The sequence below is a fragment of the Thamnophis elegans genome, chromosome 5, assembly GCF_009769535.1.
Source record: "Thamnophis elegans isolate rThaEle1 chromosome 5, rThaEle1.pri, whole genome shotgun sequence".
In the NCBI taxonomy this organism is placed as follows: domain Eukaryota; kingdom Metazoa; phylum Chordata; class Lepidosauria; order Squamata; family Colubridae; genus Thamnophis; species Thamnophis elegans.
This window is the reverse complement of record NC_045545.1, coordinates 38,793,201-38,811,864: the sequence shown is the minus strand read 5'-3', so window position 1 is coordinate 38,811,864 and position 18,664 is coordinate 38,793,201. Positions and strand designations below refer to the sequence as shown.

Sequence of the window (18,664 nt, the reverse complement as noted above, 5' to 3'; positions counted from 1 at the left end):
GGGATCAAAATTAATGGGTTTGGAAATAGACAGAACAAAGCAAACTGTTTAAATTTATGTAATGGTGAGAAGCTGAGTTTAATGTATACGAACAATGTAAACTGTTCATTATGGGACTAAGAAACTCCAGATAGTTTATGTTTAACATTAGTAATATCTTAAACTGTTCAAAATTTGGGTAACAGTAAGAAGCTGAGCTCAATGTTGAGATATTTTAGACTGTGATTGTTAAAATGCTATACCGTGTACGGGCTCTGGGAAGTCGGGGGGAGGGAAGGGAGGTGGGGGGAGGGGGGGAGGGGGGAGGGGGGAAATACAATATGTGTTAAATTCTAAAGTACATGATTGCACTTGTATACTGTGGCTTTTTAATGTTAGTGTTAAAACAGAACAAACCGAATATATTGGAAGGTAATAGAAGTATACCGAAGGGAGGAGCTGAGTGAAAGAAGAAGGAGGGTGGAGAGGGGGAGAGAGAGGAGGAGGAGAAGGAAGGGAGGGAATGGATTAAGAGAGGGAGTGATAGGGTTAGGGTTAGATAGAGGGGGAGGGGAAGTAGGTGTAGAGGGGTATGTGAGAAGGAAGAATGAAAGTTGGAGGGGGTTGAAAGAGGGTGTATGGTGGGTCAAGGTGGTATATTGGGTTTGTATTTTAGGGGGCATTTTCTATATAAATGAGGGCTGTGTTTATTACTCAATGTTATATGCCCCGGTTATGCACAGTAGACATGTGATTGTATAGAATGAAATGGAAATAAAAATATTATGTAATGGAAATAAATAAATAAATAAATAAATAAATAAATAAATACCTGAGTGCTGCTGTGGGGTGGGGTGAGTCCTTTACTTCAGTTCCTGCCAGGGACATGAAAAGAGCCCCCAGAGATCTGAGCATCCCCTGGCCAACGGTAATGTCACCAGCTATTCCTTTCAACATGGAAACATCTTGGTGTTTCTGACATGAATGCAACACTCTACCTGTGAGGGATCCTGAATGAATGAATAGTTATTTTCCTCCCCATCTTCCAAGTTATGTCCTTGTACCAAAAGGTTGGCCTGTTACCTCCTTACACTCCCTATAATAATCTGCTTTCTTTCTCTTCGTACTATTTCAGTGATGGAGAATTTGTAGATTCCACTTGGAAAAACCAGATTCGTTGTTACAGAATGCCAGACCTGCTGAAGAGACTCTTGGCCCTCTTTTTAATGCCTGTGGTGAGTTCTTGCTTTTTTTTTCTGTGCGCAAATACACAATACTAATCTTAAGAATGAGTCTCATTTTATCCATAAGCAAAAACAATGGAGGTGGAATGTACAATAGGCTTGTAAGAATTTATAGGATTCTTTCTGGTCCTTCCATATGACAAGTTAACTTGTCACTAGGATTTTTCTGTGTCTAAAAACTGCTGGGTGACATTTCAGAGGTTTTTTTTCTCATTACTTTGGATCACCATCATCCTATTTAGATTAAAGGTAAACACTAGAGCAATGCCAGTCAGGTTCTACGGAAATAGATTGGTAAAAAATGGATTTAACTCCTCATTACCCAAGTTTATAGGCTAATCTTCAAAATGCAATTCAGAAATTCCTGGTGCTAGATCAATTGCTGTGATGTTTCGCCTGTAAGATCAAGGAAAATGTCAGACTATCAGATAGATGAGGATAAGAAATAATAGCCTGAAGTGAATGCAAACATTGAAGTAGCTTTTTCCAAATTGAAGTCCTTCAGATACATTTGACTTCAACTCCCAGAGACTTCTAGCAAAACCAAGGAAAGTAAAGCTTAGGTTCTCTTAACTAGGCTAAATGTGATAAGCCTATAAAGCAGCCAATGGAGTATACATTGATATCTTCTCTGCTAGAGCAAGGCGATTCTTGAACTTCAATTTAAAAAGATTGACAAATGCAGAAGGAGTAAAGTATCTGATAAGCCAAAGGTCTAGAAGTGAAATCTACTAAATATATCAGCCTTTCTCATCTTCCTCTTGAGTTGGGATTAGAATTTAAGTTGACTGGGAATCAGTGGTGAGTTTCAAATTTTTTTAAAACCTCTTCTGTAGGTGTTGCCTGCTTTGTGAGAGTGGCTTGCCAGCCATGTGACTGGGTGGGAGTGGCTTGCCAGCCATGTGACTGGGTGGGCATGGCCAACTTGTAAAATGTGGTGAAACTCACTTAACAACGCTCTTCCTTAGCAACCAAAATGTTGGCTCAGAAACTCTGGCATTTGAAGTGTGCAAGTCTTAAAGCTGTCAAGTTACAAGACCCTTGCACACCTAACCCTTTAGAAAAAAAACCAGGGATATTCAATCTTGACAGCTTTAAGACTTTAAGGTTTAGATAGGACTCTTAGAGGCAGGCGGGGCAATTGGTGGCAAGCGTGGTGTGGATGGGCGGCGGGAGGGAGCTGGAACCAGTTCTAAACGGCACGGTAGATTTGTATAACCTATTCTATAGAAGAGATTAGAACTGGCTGGAACCCACCCCTGCTGGGAATTCTGGGAATCGTAGTACTACTTCAGAAGCAACTCCTGAAGAATGGTTCTAATTTGAGACTTAGTTCTTTTGGTGCTTATTCATGAGTAAAATAAATTGATTCTCCTGTAGGGAAGTTCAGGAAGATGAGAGTGTTAAATAAGACTTTTTATGATGTGATGCAAAAAAAAGGTACTGTTTTAATATTCTGGTCAGTGTTTCAAAACTACCTAAGGTTTAGATGTTTTTCATTGCCAGGAATAATTCTGCAAGGCTGCTCAAGTCCTTGGAAACAGAGTCCTTGATATACAACTGAAAATGTGATTGCTTCTTTTACTTGTAACACTTTACTAGCATTTTCCTCCCCATTTCCATTGATTTGCTATTGTTGTATTTAAATCAGGGAAATGATGCTGGGTCTTTAGAGAAAATCATGTTTCTTTTCTTTTTGAAGTCAAACCTGAATCGCAAGAGAAACAGGTATATTGGATTCTATCTTTCATAGAGTAGCGCAAAATGACTTCCATTTTGAGCTCGGTCACCTCAGTCAATCTTATTAACAAAAAGCAAGCTCTAGCTCTTTTCTTTACAAAGTGGAATAACCCAGGTGAAAATCGTAATCTAACAGTAATGACCCTGATGCAGCCTCGCTCAGGTTTTCAAATGTCGTTTTTTCATGACTCAATTCCCTATGAAATGATGGGGTGGAAAGCAGAGTGGAGCTCAGAGAAAATAGGATGCCTACAAATATTAATTGTTTCCTGCAAAAACTTTTCTGTGGTTTTAACTCATCCTGAATTTGCCCTCCTCTCTTCAATCCCTCAGTTATAGAACATCTTAGTTCTAGCCTGACACTCCACTATGAAAAAAATCTTCAACTAACAGTGAAAAATGACAGGCAACCGGCACCTATAATTTACACTTTTTAAAACCCCACTGATTTTATTGGGGCAGTCCTTGACTTAGGACCATTCATTTAGCAACCATTCCAAATGACAACAGCTCTGAAAAAAGTGACTTACAACTGGTCCTCACACCTATGACTGTCACAACATCCCTGTTGTCATGTTATCATAATTCAGAGGTTTGGCGACTGGCATGTATTTTACACCCAGAGTCATGTGATCACCACTTGCAACTTTCCCAACCAGCGTCCGACAAAGTCAACGGGGAAAGTGAGATTTGCTTAATGATTGCATTGGTTCCTTTAACTGCAATGGTTGGCGTAACAACTATTGCAAAAAAGGGTCATAAAATCAGCCATAACTGACCTAACAACCATAAATTCTGGTTCCCAACTGTGATCATAGGTAAGGACTATCTGTACCTCTTCTTCCAGAAAGGATATGTTGCTTTTTGCACAGCTGTTTGAAGTGACTACCTAATGTCACAAGATATGGGCAAATCAGATGAAAGGGATGAATAATTTGTACAATAGGGTGGAGCGTTTTACCAACCAATGGCAGCATTTCCATTGGAGCTGAGGAACAGATGGCTACCCATTAGCAGAAACCTCTCTTGTCTTGCATTCTAATTTCCTGGGATGTTTCCCTAGCTTTTCCCCCTTTCCTCTGGCCTAAGTGATGTGGTGTCTTGCCAGTGTCCCTCCAACATCATTAGCTGCTAAAAACCTGTCCCTATTTTTTTTCATCACATGAAATATGAACACAGCAGTGAATCAGAGCAGGAGCAGACATTCTGCTTGTAACCTTAGTTTGTCTCCATCTTCTAGACAGTTAGAAGGCATGCTAATTGGTTCCATGGCATATTAGAACAAAGTTATGAGTGGAAGATTTAAGGAAGTGTTTCTCAACCTTGGCAATTTGAAGATGGGTTCTCTAGCTTGTTGGCTAGAGAATTCCGGGAGTTGAAGTCCACCCATCTTCAAATTGTCAAGTCTGAAAACGCTGATCTAAGACCAATGGCTTCTGGCCTTTTGGGAAAAGATGACTAACTAAGATAGATTGGTATCCTCATTCCAAGCCGGCATCCAGAGAATATACAGAATAAGGAGAAGGAGCCATAGAATTGCTAAACAGTTAATAAACTTCAAAGGCCAGTAGATTTGTTAAATACTGCATAATAACCTCTTGTTATATGTGGTTTTCTAATCAGGGGTGGGCTTCAAACATTTTGGCAATTCTGTGCCAGTTGCTGGGTGGATGTGGCCATGGTGGGTGTGGCCTAGTCAGCCTCCTGCACCATGGCAGCAGGGGAGCGTTTTTGCCTTCTCTGGGCTCTGGAGGCTTTTCTTGAGCCTCCGGAAGAGTGAAAACAACCTCCCCAAGCTCCAAAGGCCCTCTGGAGGCCAGAAATGGGCCCGTTTCCAGTCTTTCTGAACTTTCGGTTGGCCTGTTTTTTTGCCCTCCCCAAGCCTCCACACACGCCCTGCACTTAACTGCATCCAAAACGGGCCTCATGGGGACTCCTAGGAGGGGTGGGGTGGGCAGAGCCAGCCAGGAGTGGGATTTGGGGATTCTCCGAACTGCACAGAATCTTAGCTAGAGTTCTCCTGAACTCCTGCAAACCTCCAGCAGCTCACCCCAGTTTCTAATGCAGTGTTTTTATTTTAGTTTCCACGAATCTCCCGACATCTGTGTGCCCTCCTTGGAGTAGGGTAAGATAACTTTATGGTGTTTTCTTCTTTTTTTAAGTTTAACATTTCCATTGGGTTATAATATAAAATAAGATACAAAATAGGAAAGTAAATAGGAAAATGGTGGGGAGGAAAAGGAGGAAGAGAAGGATAAGAGAAAAAGAAACATTGACTTCCAACTTTCTCTGTTACAGTAAAATAAAGCATTAACATCAAATCATGACTTTTTGTTTTTTTCATAATAATATGAACAAGCTGTTTCTATAAAGAGCTATCAATCTAATTGGTAAAACCCAAGATCAAAGTTTCATTCTTTTCCACTTCAAGCACAAAATTCAGAAGCGGTCTCTATGTGGAAATATAAGTTCTTATATTTTTTTTTCTTTAATCAAAATAGTCAATTTTGCCATTTCAGCCAACTCCATCAACTTCCTATGGTGTTTTCTTGAATGGGTGCTGATATCCCGCAATATCAGCCTTTGGATTTACTGTGTGCCTACTATTTTCCAAACTTCTGCCAAATCATCCATTTAGTTGAGATTTGCTGGTTTATACCTGGGACATGGATAAGAACAGCATAATGGAACAGGGCAGGGGTGGGTTCCTGCTGGCATTACTACTGGTTTGATGCCCACATGTGTGCGCATTTGCTCTTTAAAAAGTCTGCGCATGTGAACACCATTAAAAAAGGAGGGGAATTACCATATTTTTCGGAGTATAAGACGCACCTTTTCCCCTCAAAAAAGAGGCTGAAAATCTGGATGCATCTTATACACTGAATACAGCATTTTTTTTGCCTCCTGAAACCCGCCCCCTTCACCAAAATGGCTATGCATAGCCTCTAGGAAGCTTTCAGAGTGCTCCTGGGTGCTGGGGGGGCAGAAATGAGCAAAAAAATGGGCCAATTTTTGCTCAATTTGCCTCCCCCCTCAGCCCCCAGGAGCTCTTTACAAGCCTCCTAAAGGCTATTCATGCCTTGACAAAAAACAGGTCCATTTTCATGAAAAATGGCTCATTTTTGGGAGGTCTGCAGAGTGCAAAAACTTTTTTTTTTATTTGCCTTTTCAAAATATTGGTGCGTCTTATAGTCTGAAAAATTCGGCAATTTTTTTCAATGAAGATTGTTCTGTGCATATGCAGAACAGAAAATAAAGATGGTGGCACCCAGGATAGAATGGGTAGTGTAATGTGTCCAGCTGAGTTACTGCCTATTCAGCCGAACCGGGCCAAACCGGTAGGAACCCACCTCTGGAACAGGGTGTCTTTGCTCTAAGAAGTTATGTTTGGGCTATTAATATAAACATTTAAACTTTGAAAAGTGGTCATGCTACATTCTCTGCAGCAGAGGACAGCATTACATTGGCCATTGTACTGCATTTCACAGAAGTTGGACATGGGAAATATTTTAATTTGAATAATTTGGAACAATCATGAAATCAGGGTGGGATCCTACTGGTTTAACAACTGGTTCTCTGAGTATGTGCTTCGCTGGTCCCTGGTGCCAAAAAGGTTGCTGAATTAGGAGATGGGACAAGCTATTAAAATCCCTTTCAGTGAGAATATACATAGCCTCCTTAAGTACAGACCAACAACATGTTTAACAGTTGGTGCACAAGTTCAGAGGAGGATGACAAAGATGCAGGGACTTCAAGACATAAACTACTATGCAAGGACAATGGAGAAACTTAATTTGAAGAAGAGGAGACTGAGGGAGATAGGATCTCACTGCTCAGGTACACAGAAATATATTGTTGAGACTAGGAGACTAGGACCAGAAATGATAGATATAAGTTGCAGCTATCTAGATTTCCTTTCAATATAAGAAAAGAATTCCTGAATAGAAAAAAATGGAAGAAGAATAGCAGTCTGAGTATGCTGGATAGGATAATTTGGTGGTTGTTGTTTTTTCTATTGCATAGAGTTGAACGAGATTATCTTTATGGTCCCTTCCAACTACACAATTTTATGATTCTATGTCATAACTATTTTGTTGATCTTTTTTGATCTTCATGATTTCTTCAAATTCTAGGTCAGTCCAAAAACTCTGGAAGAACAATGTGGATCGGATGGTGAGTCAGCTTGTTTATGTCACTTGGCCAATGATTCTAATTCTCTCAGATATTTCCCAACCAGAACAAACAAAAGAGCTGTTTCTTTTTAGATGAATGCAGCCCTGAGTTTATTTTTGTACATTTCAATGCTGAGCAGAAAGAATAAAAAAGAATAGGTAGCAAAGCCCCTTACATTACACAATCTTCCCATAGGATTATCCTGTATATTATGGATTCTAGAGTTATAGTTGAAGCAAACTCCTTAATGGCTTTTGTATGGCACATCAGTATGCAATGAGACTATTGTTATTTCCTGTAACACATGTCACCAGATAGTTTTAAAGTGGCCATACATGATGACCTAATTGGATTGGATGGTGAAATGGAGAAACACTATATGAAGTTTCTCAACTTCTTTTCCACTCATTCCTGAGCTTGCTGGCAAAACAACAGTTTCATAGCTAAATAGAATTAGTGAAGAGGTGGGTTTTATTCTTAATATACAAAAAATGAGAACTTAGAGACACAAAGTCAGGCATTTATTCTTATGCACTATGACTTCTAGGTTCCAATTTAATTGGCAGTAGCCACATACTATATGTCCTGTGGGACATCAATTGTATCATATAGTAGGACAAGTTGAAGCTCAGGACTTAACCAAGCCTTCTACTTTTTTATCAGTACAATGTACAGATTTTTTTTTATTGGTACGATGTTATCTGTAACAGAAAAATTGCCGAATTTGTGGGGGTGGATGGGACTTCATAAAAATACATTGTTTTTTTATCAGTAAGCTCTCTGATTATTCATCAGATAGGGCAAAACCTATGTTTGAACTCTCAAAGATATCAGGATACATTCCTCTTTCCCTGATCAGGTTTATTTCAACTCTAAGGACAAGATCCTAGATTAACTCTGAGAAAAACTTCATTAAACTGAGTATACTATTTTGCAAGTAAAAAGCTATGTCATACCTCTTCGTTAGGGATAATTCCAATTAAATTTAATGCATAAAGTATGTTCCCATCATATTAATAATCCCAGATCCTAATTTAACTGTCTGTTCCTTCTTGTAATACAGGCATCCTCCTAAGCATATACAAAGTTGCTAATTAAGCAGAAGTAAACATGCCAATTACTATTGCATTATTACATTTCAACATCTGTTTGCCCAGACCATTCAGATAATTACCTATTGTTGCTATTTATTAACTCATAACCTGCCCTCAATATAATAATCTATCAGCACTTGTCCTCCATCTTAACATTCTGTTTTTCCAATATTGATGAATGTTGACTGACTTCTTGAATCTGGCCACTTTAGATGCATGGGGACTACAACTCCCATAATCCTAGACAATAGATATGCTATACACTTCTGAAAAGGGTAAAGACTGGGGTAGGCTTCTTTATCATTACACAAAATTAATCTGCACAAAGGTTAGGTTTAGTTGATCTTCTGGGATTTATTTGTTCAGATCAAAGCTTAATATGACCTCCAACTCTTTTAAAAATGCATTTGGCAGTACCCTCTGATACTGGGAGTGTCAGATAACATGCAGTTGGATAAATGATATAGGTTAAACATTCACAGCATTTGCTGATAGTTATTATCTCAGATAGTTATTAGCTCAGATAATAACTGAGATAACATAATACTTTTACTATGATCTTTGTGCCTATTTTGGAATTAGGGCCATTTTTCCTTTGCTGATTAAACTAGAGTCCACATTTGAAATCTTGAATGATCCTGCAAACAGTCTTGGGAGACTACATATTTCTAATTTACTTTTTTGTGGGGAGAGGTTAGAATGTAAGGTCTGATTTGGTGGGAGGAAGAGATATTTTATCCCAAAGTGAACTGATGAAAGGTATCAGCTGGATAAAACAGAGATAGGTAAATCCTGGAGAAAAGAAATTAAAGAGATAAAGTCTCAAGGACCTTTCATTGTCTCTTGGCTTGAAGTCTTTAAATGCTGCTCATAACACATGTTTAAGCCTGAAGCTTTGTTTAGCACTCATCAAATTTTTATCCTTAGTTGTGAGAGCAAGAAACTTCAGTGCTTTTCTTTTTTAACATTCTACGCTAACTTGCAAGAATCCTTCAGGGGAGGCAATGCTTCTCTATCTTTATAGGAGAAAATACGGTCTGCAATCTTGAAGGAAGCTCTGGTTTGTTCCCATCCTTAAGATACATTCTTTGGGTTCAGGCAACCTTAACAATTATTGCCCCATCTCCAATCTCCCCTTGTAGAAGACATTGTTGAGAAGATGGTTGCAAATCAGCTACAAAATGTGCTCCCAATGGGCTATCTGATTTCCTTTCCATTAGTTGTTGGCCATGGGAGGAAACTGCCTTGGTTGTGCTAGTGGATGGGCAGTGAAATAAATCAGATAAATCAGATTAACAGAGTTGTAAGGGACCTTATAGGTCATCTAGTCCAACCCCTCACTCAAACAGGAGACCCATTCTGACAAATGGCAGTCCAATCTCTTCTTGAAAGTCTCAAGTGATGAAACCCCCACAACCTCCGAAGGCAAACTGTTCCATTGATTGATTGTTCTCACTGTCAGAAAGCTCCACCTTATTTCTAGGTTGAATCTCTCCTTGGTCAGTTTCCATCCATTATTCCTTGTGTGGTCTTCAGTTGCTTTGAAAATAGCTTGACCCCTTCCTCTCTGTGGCAGCCCCTCAAATATTGGAAGACTGTTATCATGTCTTCCCTGGTCCTTCTCTTCACTAGACTAGCCATGCCCAGTTCCTGTAACCATTCTTTATATTCTTAGTCACCAGTCCCCTAATCATTCTGGTTGCTCTTCTCTGCACTTTTTCTAGAGTGTCAACATCTTTTTTATAGTGTGGTGACCAAAACTGGATAAAGTCCTCTAGGTGTGGTCTTATTAAGGTTTTATAGAGTGATATTAGTGTTAATTAATGACGGGGGGGGGGGGGGGGACAGACGGACTATATTCCTAGGGACAACCAACATCTGAACAGATTTCAAGATCATCAACTGGTAACCCTTCTGAAGTTTGGAATCAGAAGTATTATCTTTCAGTGGTTTCTTTTTCCTGAGTTGACAGTTCCAGTCAATTGTAGGAAAGGAAAAGGGATTGATCCAGCAACTATTTATTTGTGCCCTAGTTATGAGTAGCTGCTCCTATTGTTTAATACCTACATCAGGGGTGTCAAACTCATAGTCCATGGGCCAGATGCGTCACATGCTGGCCATGCCCACCGACAGTTTAGCAAAGGGGGGAAAATTACGATACGTCATGTGACGACAATGTGATGTTGTAGGTTTGACACAGTGGTGGGTTTCAAATTTTTTTAGAACCTCTTCTGTAGGTGTGGCCTGCTTTGTGGGAGTGGCTTGCTGGCCATGTGACTGGGTGGGAGTGGCTTGCCATCCATGTGACTGGGTGGGCGTGGCCAACTTGTAAAATGTGATGAAACTCGCTTAACAATGCTCTTGCTTAGCAACCAAAATGTTGGCTCAGAAACTCTGGCATTTGAAGCACGCAGGTCTTAAAGCTGTCAAGTTACAATACTCTTGTATCCCTAACCCTTTAGAAAAAAGAACCCCAAGGGTGTTCAAACTTGACAGCTTTAAAACTTGTGGACTTCAACTCCTAGAATTCCTCCTCCAGTCATGTTGGCTCAGGAACTCTGGCATTGAAGTGTGCAAGTCTTAAAGCTGTCAAGTTACAAGACCTTGCACCCCTAACCCTTTAGGAAAAAAACCCAGGGATGTTCAAACTTGACAGCTTTAAGACTTGTGGACTTCAACTCCCAGAATTCTTCCTCTCGCTCTTCATCTTGATAATGTGCGGACGGGCAGGGGGAGGGAGTTGGAACTGGTTCTAAGCGGCACTGTGGATTTGTGGAATCTTTTCTATAGAAGAGGATAGAACTGGCAGGAATCCACCCCTGGTTTGACACCTCTGACCTACATGAAGCTGCTGGATAAGTCATCCTTCAGAGTAGGATATTGTATCCACAATATGCTGGCTATATCCACTAGTACATGCCCATTCTGCATTTTTCTGGCATTTCCATGGAAGTCTTGAACTAGCTCCTAGAAGCCATAGGGACTAGATGGGATAAAGGAGGCTGAAATTGAACACATCGATCACTTTGTGTTGATACTAACATTAGGCTCTTATACACCACCCATTGTATTTTCTTTCATTCCAGGCTTACCGTGATGAATTCATTGCAGAATGGAGAAAGTTGAAGCTGGATGTCGTGCTTTGTCCTGCTTTGGGCCCAGCCTTTAATTTAGGATATGCTGGCAAACTATTTGGTATCAAATCATACTTCCATTACACTCTCTCTGTGTACCTTGTTCTTTTGCCTATTCTAAGAAGGGTTGGATTCCAGGGGTGTGAAAAAAACAAGAACCCTGCAAGGTGGATTACGTGCACTGCTCCTTCTTTTTGAAGCTCTGACATCATTCTTTTGATCACTCCAGCTCCTGAATTGATTGGGAGGAGGGCACTGTCAGATGAGGCCCCAGATGTCAGTAAGCCAAATTTCAGTCAAATCAAATCTTTATTATGGTCTTATACAAGCATAAGGAGAGTGGAGTACAATCAATTAAAAATCCTGGAAAAATACATCACAGTCTTAAAAAATTAAAGAAAAAATAGAAGACATTAAAACAATATGTGTATGTGTGTACACACACACACAACATATAAACAAACTGTAAGAAGGGGTAGGAACATTAGAGCATTTTATTAGAACATAAAATATTAGTATGTAGAAGATTATAGCCATCAAATTATAGAGCATGATGCTCTATAACTAGGTGCTCATTAAGCCCAGATTCAATCTGTGCCATCAAATCTCCCTTGCTGGAAAGCATGTAGAATGAATTAAGAAACCTGTCACAGGGCAGGTGATCAAACAATATAATAAAAATGTAGCTTCCTGACAGAGTAAAATAAAAGTGAGGAAGCAGACTCTAGCAGGTAACACTGTAAAGGAAATAGAGCTGCTTTCTAGATAATAATGGTAGTAATGCAATAAAATAATAGATAGATTAATAATAAAGCATAACAGCAATCAATTCAGAACTGATTAATTTACTTCTTCAGAAGATCAGGCAAATCAGAAAATGCATACATATGTACATACATACTATATGTTACTTTCTTAGATATGACCTTGGTTGATAGGGGTGTCTCTTGGTGAGTATATCAGCTGAGTAAAGTCACTTCTGGACTATCTACTCACCCGCATATTCTGCTTGCTCCTGTGAGTAGATAATCCATTTCCTGTTTCTCAAGGGTAGGAACCTTTTACCCAGACTGTTCTGAAGACAATCTCCACCCATCTTTTCTTGCTCTGCATAAGAAGGGTTGGGTTTTTTTTTAATCTTCTACCAGCATAAGGGGTGCCATGAGGTCCATCTGTTGTGCTTTATTACATTTTGGCAGGACACTTGCTCAAATGGCTAGTGTGCACTGTGGTGAGAACATTTTTCCATGAACTACTTTGTTGCCTGCCTGCCTCTGAAAGCCCTTTCTACAGAACACCAAAGTGTGCTTAGAACTACAAGGCACATCCCAGGCCGTGCACTGACTTCCTATCTACACATAAAAACACCAATGATTTGGGAAACAGGTTCGACATTCATGAGTTATCCACAATTGAATAACTCCAGTGATGTGGGTTGAGTATACCCTTTAGAGTTCTGTTAAGAGTTCATCGGTGAACTGAAAGGCCTTTCTTTTTGAAACTGGGTTCACGAGTGGATCCATGAAATGCTAGATAAATGAGTGAAAAACATCAAACATTGGATGAACTGGGATAGGGAAGGTTGAAGGTCTCTCATTGAAGGTTGAACCAACCGAAGATTCTGTAAATAGAAAGTATGTGTCACAGAGACCTACCCTTAGAAAGGAAAGCACTTGGTGTCCTGACATAGATAGAGTATCCATCAGTCAGACATTATGGTAACTGTAGTCCAAACAGATCATTGCCAAGGGGAAGGGATGGACCCTGCTTCAGAGAGGAGGCTAAACTAGCTTTTTCCCATTGGATTTACCTTGAGGCCCAAGCAGCTTATGGTTGCCAAGTGGCACAACCCTAAGTATCCATCCAGAACAATTTTGCAACTGTTCTTAGAGTCATTTCAGATGATTTGTCGAATGATAAAATAATGCAAGGCAAGTATCAGGCAGCCCTGACATTTCGGGTTCATTTCCTTATTTCTCAAAAATAAAAAAAAATCCCTGAAGAGAAGATAATGATGCCATTTCTCCTCAAGCATCAGACCTTTTTCCACAATTGTAAATTGCTCCAATTTCCTCACCAGAAAGCTATTACCCTGAAGCACAGCTCTCTTGTTGCTATATTCGTGTAATTATATAGCAGTTGTGGACCTCAACTCTAATAAGAAGGAAAATGGTTCTGAAAACATTATGTTTTCCTCCTCCCTTGTTCAGGACAAGCTACAAATGATGCTGGCAATCTTGAGCATATATTCAACATATTTTATTTGATGGTTTTCTCATAAAAGCCACAGCCTTCCACCCCTTGGGCAACTGCATCACTGCCAGCATATTGCGTTTGTGCTGATGGCATCCACCCCATATGGCTTCCTGGCTTGTGGAGGATGGAACTGAGTAACATCTGTGGGCTGCAGAATGGATTGTATTGTTACGCTATTAATATGTTACAGTCACAACATGATGGCCTGATCCCGTTGAGAAATAAATAACTTGTATATGGTGTCTTTTCCAGTGGCTACTACTTATACCCATCTATATAATGTCTTGAATTTTCCTGCTGGAGTTGTACCAGTCACAACAGTTACACAAACAGATGAAGAGGAGTTGAAGCATTACAAAGGGCATTATGGAGATTTCTGGGATACAAGAATGAAGGAGGTTAGTGAACAGCAAGAAATGCAATTGCCATATATGGGAGTCAAGATATTGCTGAAATCTTCCCTTTGCAATAGAAAATGTTAGCAGAATGGTTCCTTCCTGGCTGCTCCTCTGAAACCGGTGAAATTTGGTGACTGGTTTCCTTTGGAGAAATTTGAAGAACAGTCTCTTGATAAAAATTCAAAGTTGCTTCCATTCCAGAATGAGCCAACTCATCATGACCAACTCTCTGCAGCCAACTCACCATGGCCAACTTGCTGTGGGACAACTCAACGTGGCCAACTTGCCATGGGACAACTTGCCATGGGACAATTTAACAATTCAATTTAATTATTTAAAATAAATAAAAAATATTTACATTTTTGTCATACATTTTATTTTCTTCCTCCTTTTCCATCCTTTCTTTAATGATTCTCTTCTTTTCTTTGATATTAGTGTAACACTTCTGCAGTGAGTTGTCCCACAGCAAGTTGGCTGTGCTGAGTTGGCCATGTTGAGTTGGCTGTGGAGAGTTGGCTGTGGCTTCGTTCATTGGCTGCATTGAGGTTGAGTTGGATCCCTGTTATTACTAAAGAAAATTGCTGTCAGCCTCTGCTTTGCTGCTGCTTCGGCTGCCATTGAAACGGGGAGGGGGGCATGGTATTTGGGAGGGGAATACTAATTGTGCTGGAGGAAGATTCTGGAGTTTCTGCTGCCTGTCTTACTGTGCATGCGGAGGAGGTTTCTGCCAAGGCCAACGGCACCGACATTCCATCTTGGTGACGCCTTTTGAAGTTATCTCACACCTGACACTTGGGAGAATTATGATTGGACTGTAACTGGGATGCCAAGGGGTGGGGAATGGGTTATTCTATATATCATTTGCTTTCGTGCCTAAATAATCAGTCTTCACTTTGCTACGCTTCTAATCATTTATAATTAGTAAAAGTACACTTGATTTCTATCAGTGGAGTCTCGTGGTTTTCTTTCCTAATTATTCAATGGAGGAGTGCTGACAATTGTACTTTAATTTAAGAATATTTTTTCCTGATTTGAGCATGAGTCTATTTAATTGAAATAGGTCCTAAAAAGTTATAAAGGACTTTTATCTCCTTTAAGGGAATTTGAGCTATAGTTTGGCATGATCCTATAAGATGTGACGCTGCCAAAAATATAGATTTGAATAGGCTGAGAATTCTGGTGACTTCATTGACATGATATTGTCAGACTGCATTTGCATTTGAGCCTCTTTTGCTATGGAAAATGCTCATTGGAAAAGACGTTATGCCTTTATGGTACACCTCTAGCTCGGCCCTGTACAACTTTATTATCAGATTCAAATGATGTAATGATATAAAGGTTGCTAAACTTTATTTAAAAGAACAATTATTTCCATTCACATTTTTCTTCTATTTTTCTGATTGATGATTGCAACAAAGATCCATCCATCCATCCATCCATCCATCCATCCATCCATCCATCCATCCATCCATTCTTGGCAGTAAAAATCAGTCAGCGACTTCCTTTGCCTAGTTTGTTGTTGTTGTTGTTGTTGTTGTTGTTGTTGTTGTTGTTGTTACATTCTAAGATTTTCTGGTGGTAGATACTATAAATACTAATTCTGCTTTTTTATGGTCAGCCAAGAGTGACTAGAAGCTGCTACCTAGCTGACTATATAATATTGATTCTGCTGCAATATCTAGGTTAAAGAATTCTTTTAGCATTGGGATCCTATTTTATTGGCAGTCCTATGTTGCACACCTCAAAATCTGTAATATTCTAGCTCTTGTAAGCATCATTCACATGACAATGGTTATGGGTGGGTGCTGGATCAATGCATCCCATTAGATATAAGAAGGTACTTCTGCTTACTTGCTGCTAATTTTCAAGTCTCATTGAGTTCAAGGACTGATTTTCAGTCAAGAAGACTGATGAATACGTTGAGTATTGTCTTACTATTCTTGCTTCTCCTATAGGCTGTGGAAGATGCTGTGGGGCTCCCTGTAGCAGTCCAGTGCGTGGCCTTGCCATGGCAAGAAGAATTGTGTCTTCGGTTCATGAAAGAAGTGGAGAGAGTTTCCCATGGGAGATGGGGAAAGAGAAAAATATGATTCTGTCAGAAAGAAGGCTGCAAGGAATGTTGACCTTTCTAAATAAACTTTATATTGACTTATGTAGTTTATTGCTGGGTTAACTCAGTTATATTTTCGCCAATTTTCAGCAAGATACGATATAGAGAGATTAGAAGATATGGTTTAGAAAGTAGCAATAGCAATAGCAATAGCAGTAGACTTATATACCGCTTCATAGGCCTTTCAGGCCTCTCTAAGCGGTTTACAGAGAGTCAGCATATTGCCCCCAACAATCTGGGTCCTCATTTTACCCACCTCGGAAGGATGGAAGGCTGAGTCAACCCTGAGCCGGTGAGATTTGAACCGCTGACCTGCTGATCTAGCAGTAGCCTGCAGTGCTGCATTTAACCACTGCGCCACCTTGGCTCTTAGAGAAGTAGAGAATTATTGGTAATGTTTTGTAATTAGGGCTAAATAAAGCATATGGACAACAGGATTTTTCAGACTGACTCCTTTAAATTATACTATCACTTCAAAGGTATGATGCAATTATTCTGTCATTCCTTGTGTTAGATCGGGTAAAGGAAGGTACACTTTTAAAGGTATCTGTCAGACCTCTTGATCAATGGAACAGAGGACCTTGGTGGAAACCTCTATCAGGTGGGTGGGGAATATCTAACACCTTCATCAACTATTGGGACTTTTGAGAAAGCTATCAATGGAAAATGCTAGTGTCAGTAAATTCTGTACTGTAAAATTCTGTGAATGAGATAAGTTGATTGTGCAATAAAAACCTTTTCTGTAAATCAGAACAGATGAATCCCAAAAATTATTTGCAAAACTGAAATGAACATGTTAGTTCTATATGAAAAAAAACATTGCAAGATAGATTAATTTTCCAAAAGAATGAATGGAAAGTACACAGAAGGAAAGATCATCTAGAAGTTGCCTGAATCATGGTAAAAAGAATTATAATACAGAATGTCACAAACATTTGTGGACGTATACTAAAGGAAGCAGTGATGTGCGGTGAGGTTTATGGCTGGTGAGGCAAGCGGGCAAAAGCCGCCCTATGTCGGACACAGTGGCAGGGCTTTTGAGACGTCCAAAAGAGGTGTCCAAAAGCCCTGCCGCTGTGACTGACATAGAGGCATCCCGCCTCTATGGCGGACACAGCGCCAGGGTGTCCAAAAGCCCTGCCGCTATGTCCAAAAGCCCTGCTGCTATGTCTGACATAGAGGCATCCCGCCTCTATGGGGGACACAGCGCCAGGGCGTCCAAAAGCCCTACTGCTATGTCCAAAAGCCCTGCCGCTATGTCCGACATAAAAAAGTGCCAGCGCGCGCGCCAGCAGAGGCAAGTAAAACACACACACACACACACACACACACACATTACTTACAATAATACAATTACTTACAAATTACATTAATTTTGAATTCCTCCCCCCCTCCAACCCACATACCTTTTCCAGCTATTTCACAGAGGATTTCAACTCTGCTCTTGTCTGCCATGATGAAAATGTAAAAATGTAAAAGGAAAAAGGCAAGAGCTGCTGAGGTCAGGCTGGGTTAGCTGCTGCCAGAGTCCCCAATGGATGACTCTGCTTAACTGTTTAAAAAAGCCTCTAAAAAAAACACCCTCTACAGGAGGAGGCGAGAGAACCACGTGCCTCATCTACATAAGGAATTTTTCAGCTTTAAACCCTTGCTTAACTCTGCTCGAGTGATCATAAAGATAGACTAAATGAGGCACGTGGTTCTCCCGCCTCCTCCTTAGAGGGCACTTTTTTAGAGGCTTTTTTAAACAGTTAAGTACTAAGCAGAGTCATCCATTTACATTTTCTTTTCTTTTCATGATGACAGTGGTGAGGCAAGAGCTGCTGAGGTCCTGCCTCCCCTGCCTCCCCTGACTGCACGTCACTGAAAGGAAGCTTGGAAAAGGATATTTGGTGAAATAAAGCAAAAAAGGGTTGTAGAAGGATAAAAAATAAATATAATGATATTAAAATGAATATAAAACATAGATTCATGTGCATATAGAGAAAATACAGTTCCAAATAATATGGGTCAAAGAGAATGAGGCATGGTTAAAATTACAGTGGTAGACAGAGAAATGTAGATTGATTCTCAGACCAAGACAGAATTAAATTATTACTTTGGAAGTGGGTGAAGTGGGCTACAAAAGAAAACTACAGAAAAATAAGTGGAATTAAAAATGCTGGAAGAAGCATTTGGAAAAAAGTGGTGTGTCAAAGAATGGAATTGAAACAAATACAGCGGTGGACTCAGGGGTGGGTTCCCGCCAGTTCTAACCTCTTCTATAGAAGAGTTTACACAAATCTACCGTGCCGTTTAGAACTGGTTCCAGCTCCCTCCCCCTATCCGATCGTACACCATCAAGATGAAGAGTGAGAGGAGGAATTTGGGAGTCGAAATCCACAAGTCTTAAAGCTGTCAAGTTTGAACACCCCTGGGGTTTTTTTTCTCAAGGGTTAGGGGTGCAAGGGTCTTGTAACTTGACAGTTTTAAGACTTGCATGCTTCAAATGCCAGAGTTTCTGAGCCAACATTTTGGTTGCTAAGCAAGAGTATTG

The 18,664-nt window shown here is 40.0% G+C and overlaps 1 protein-coding gene across 2 annotated transcripts in view; it reads left to right on the top strand.

Moving 5' to 3' along the window:
* The window catches only part of LOC116509775 (vitamin D3 hydroxylase-associated protein-like), a 47,911-nt gene extending 31,585 nt beyond the window's left edge, over positions 1-16,326 (top strand). For both annotated transcript variants that reach the window (XM_032219080.1, XM_032219081.1), the window contains exons 11-16: positions 1,115-1,214; positions 5,045-5,088; positions 7,097-7,136; positions 11,317-11,425; positions 13,873-14,018; positions 15,974-16,326. In XM_032219080.1, coding sequence (XP_032074971.1) covers positions 1,115-1,214; positions 5,045-5,088; positions 7,097-7,136; positions 11,317-11,425; positions 13,873-14,018; positions 15,974-16,108 — 574 coding nt within the window. In that variant the 3' untranslated portion in view covers positions 16,109-16,326. The remainder of the gene's footprint in view (positions 1-1,114; positions 1,215-5,044; positions 5,089-7,096; positions 7,137-11,316; positions 11,426-13,872; positions 14,019-15,973) is intronic.
* The last annotated feature ends 2,338 nt before the right edge of the window (positions 16,327-18,664 follow it).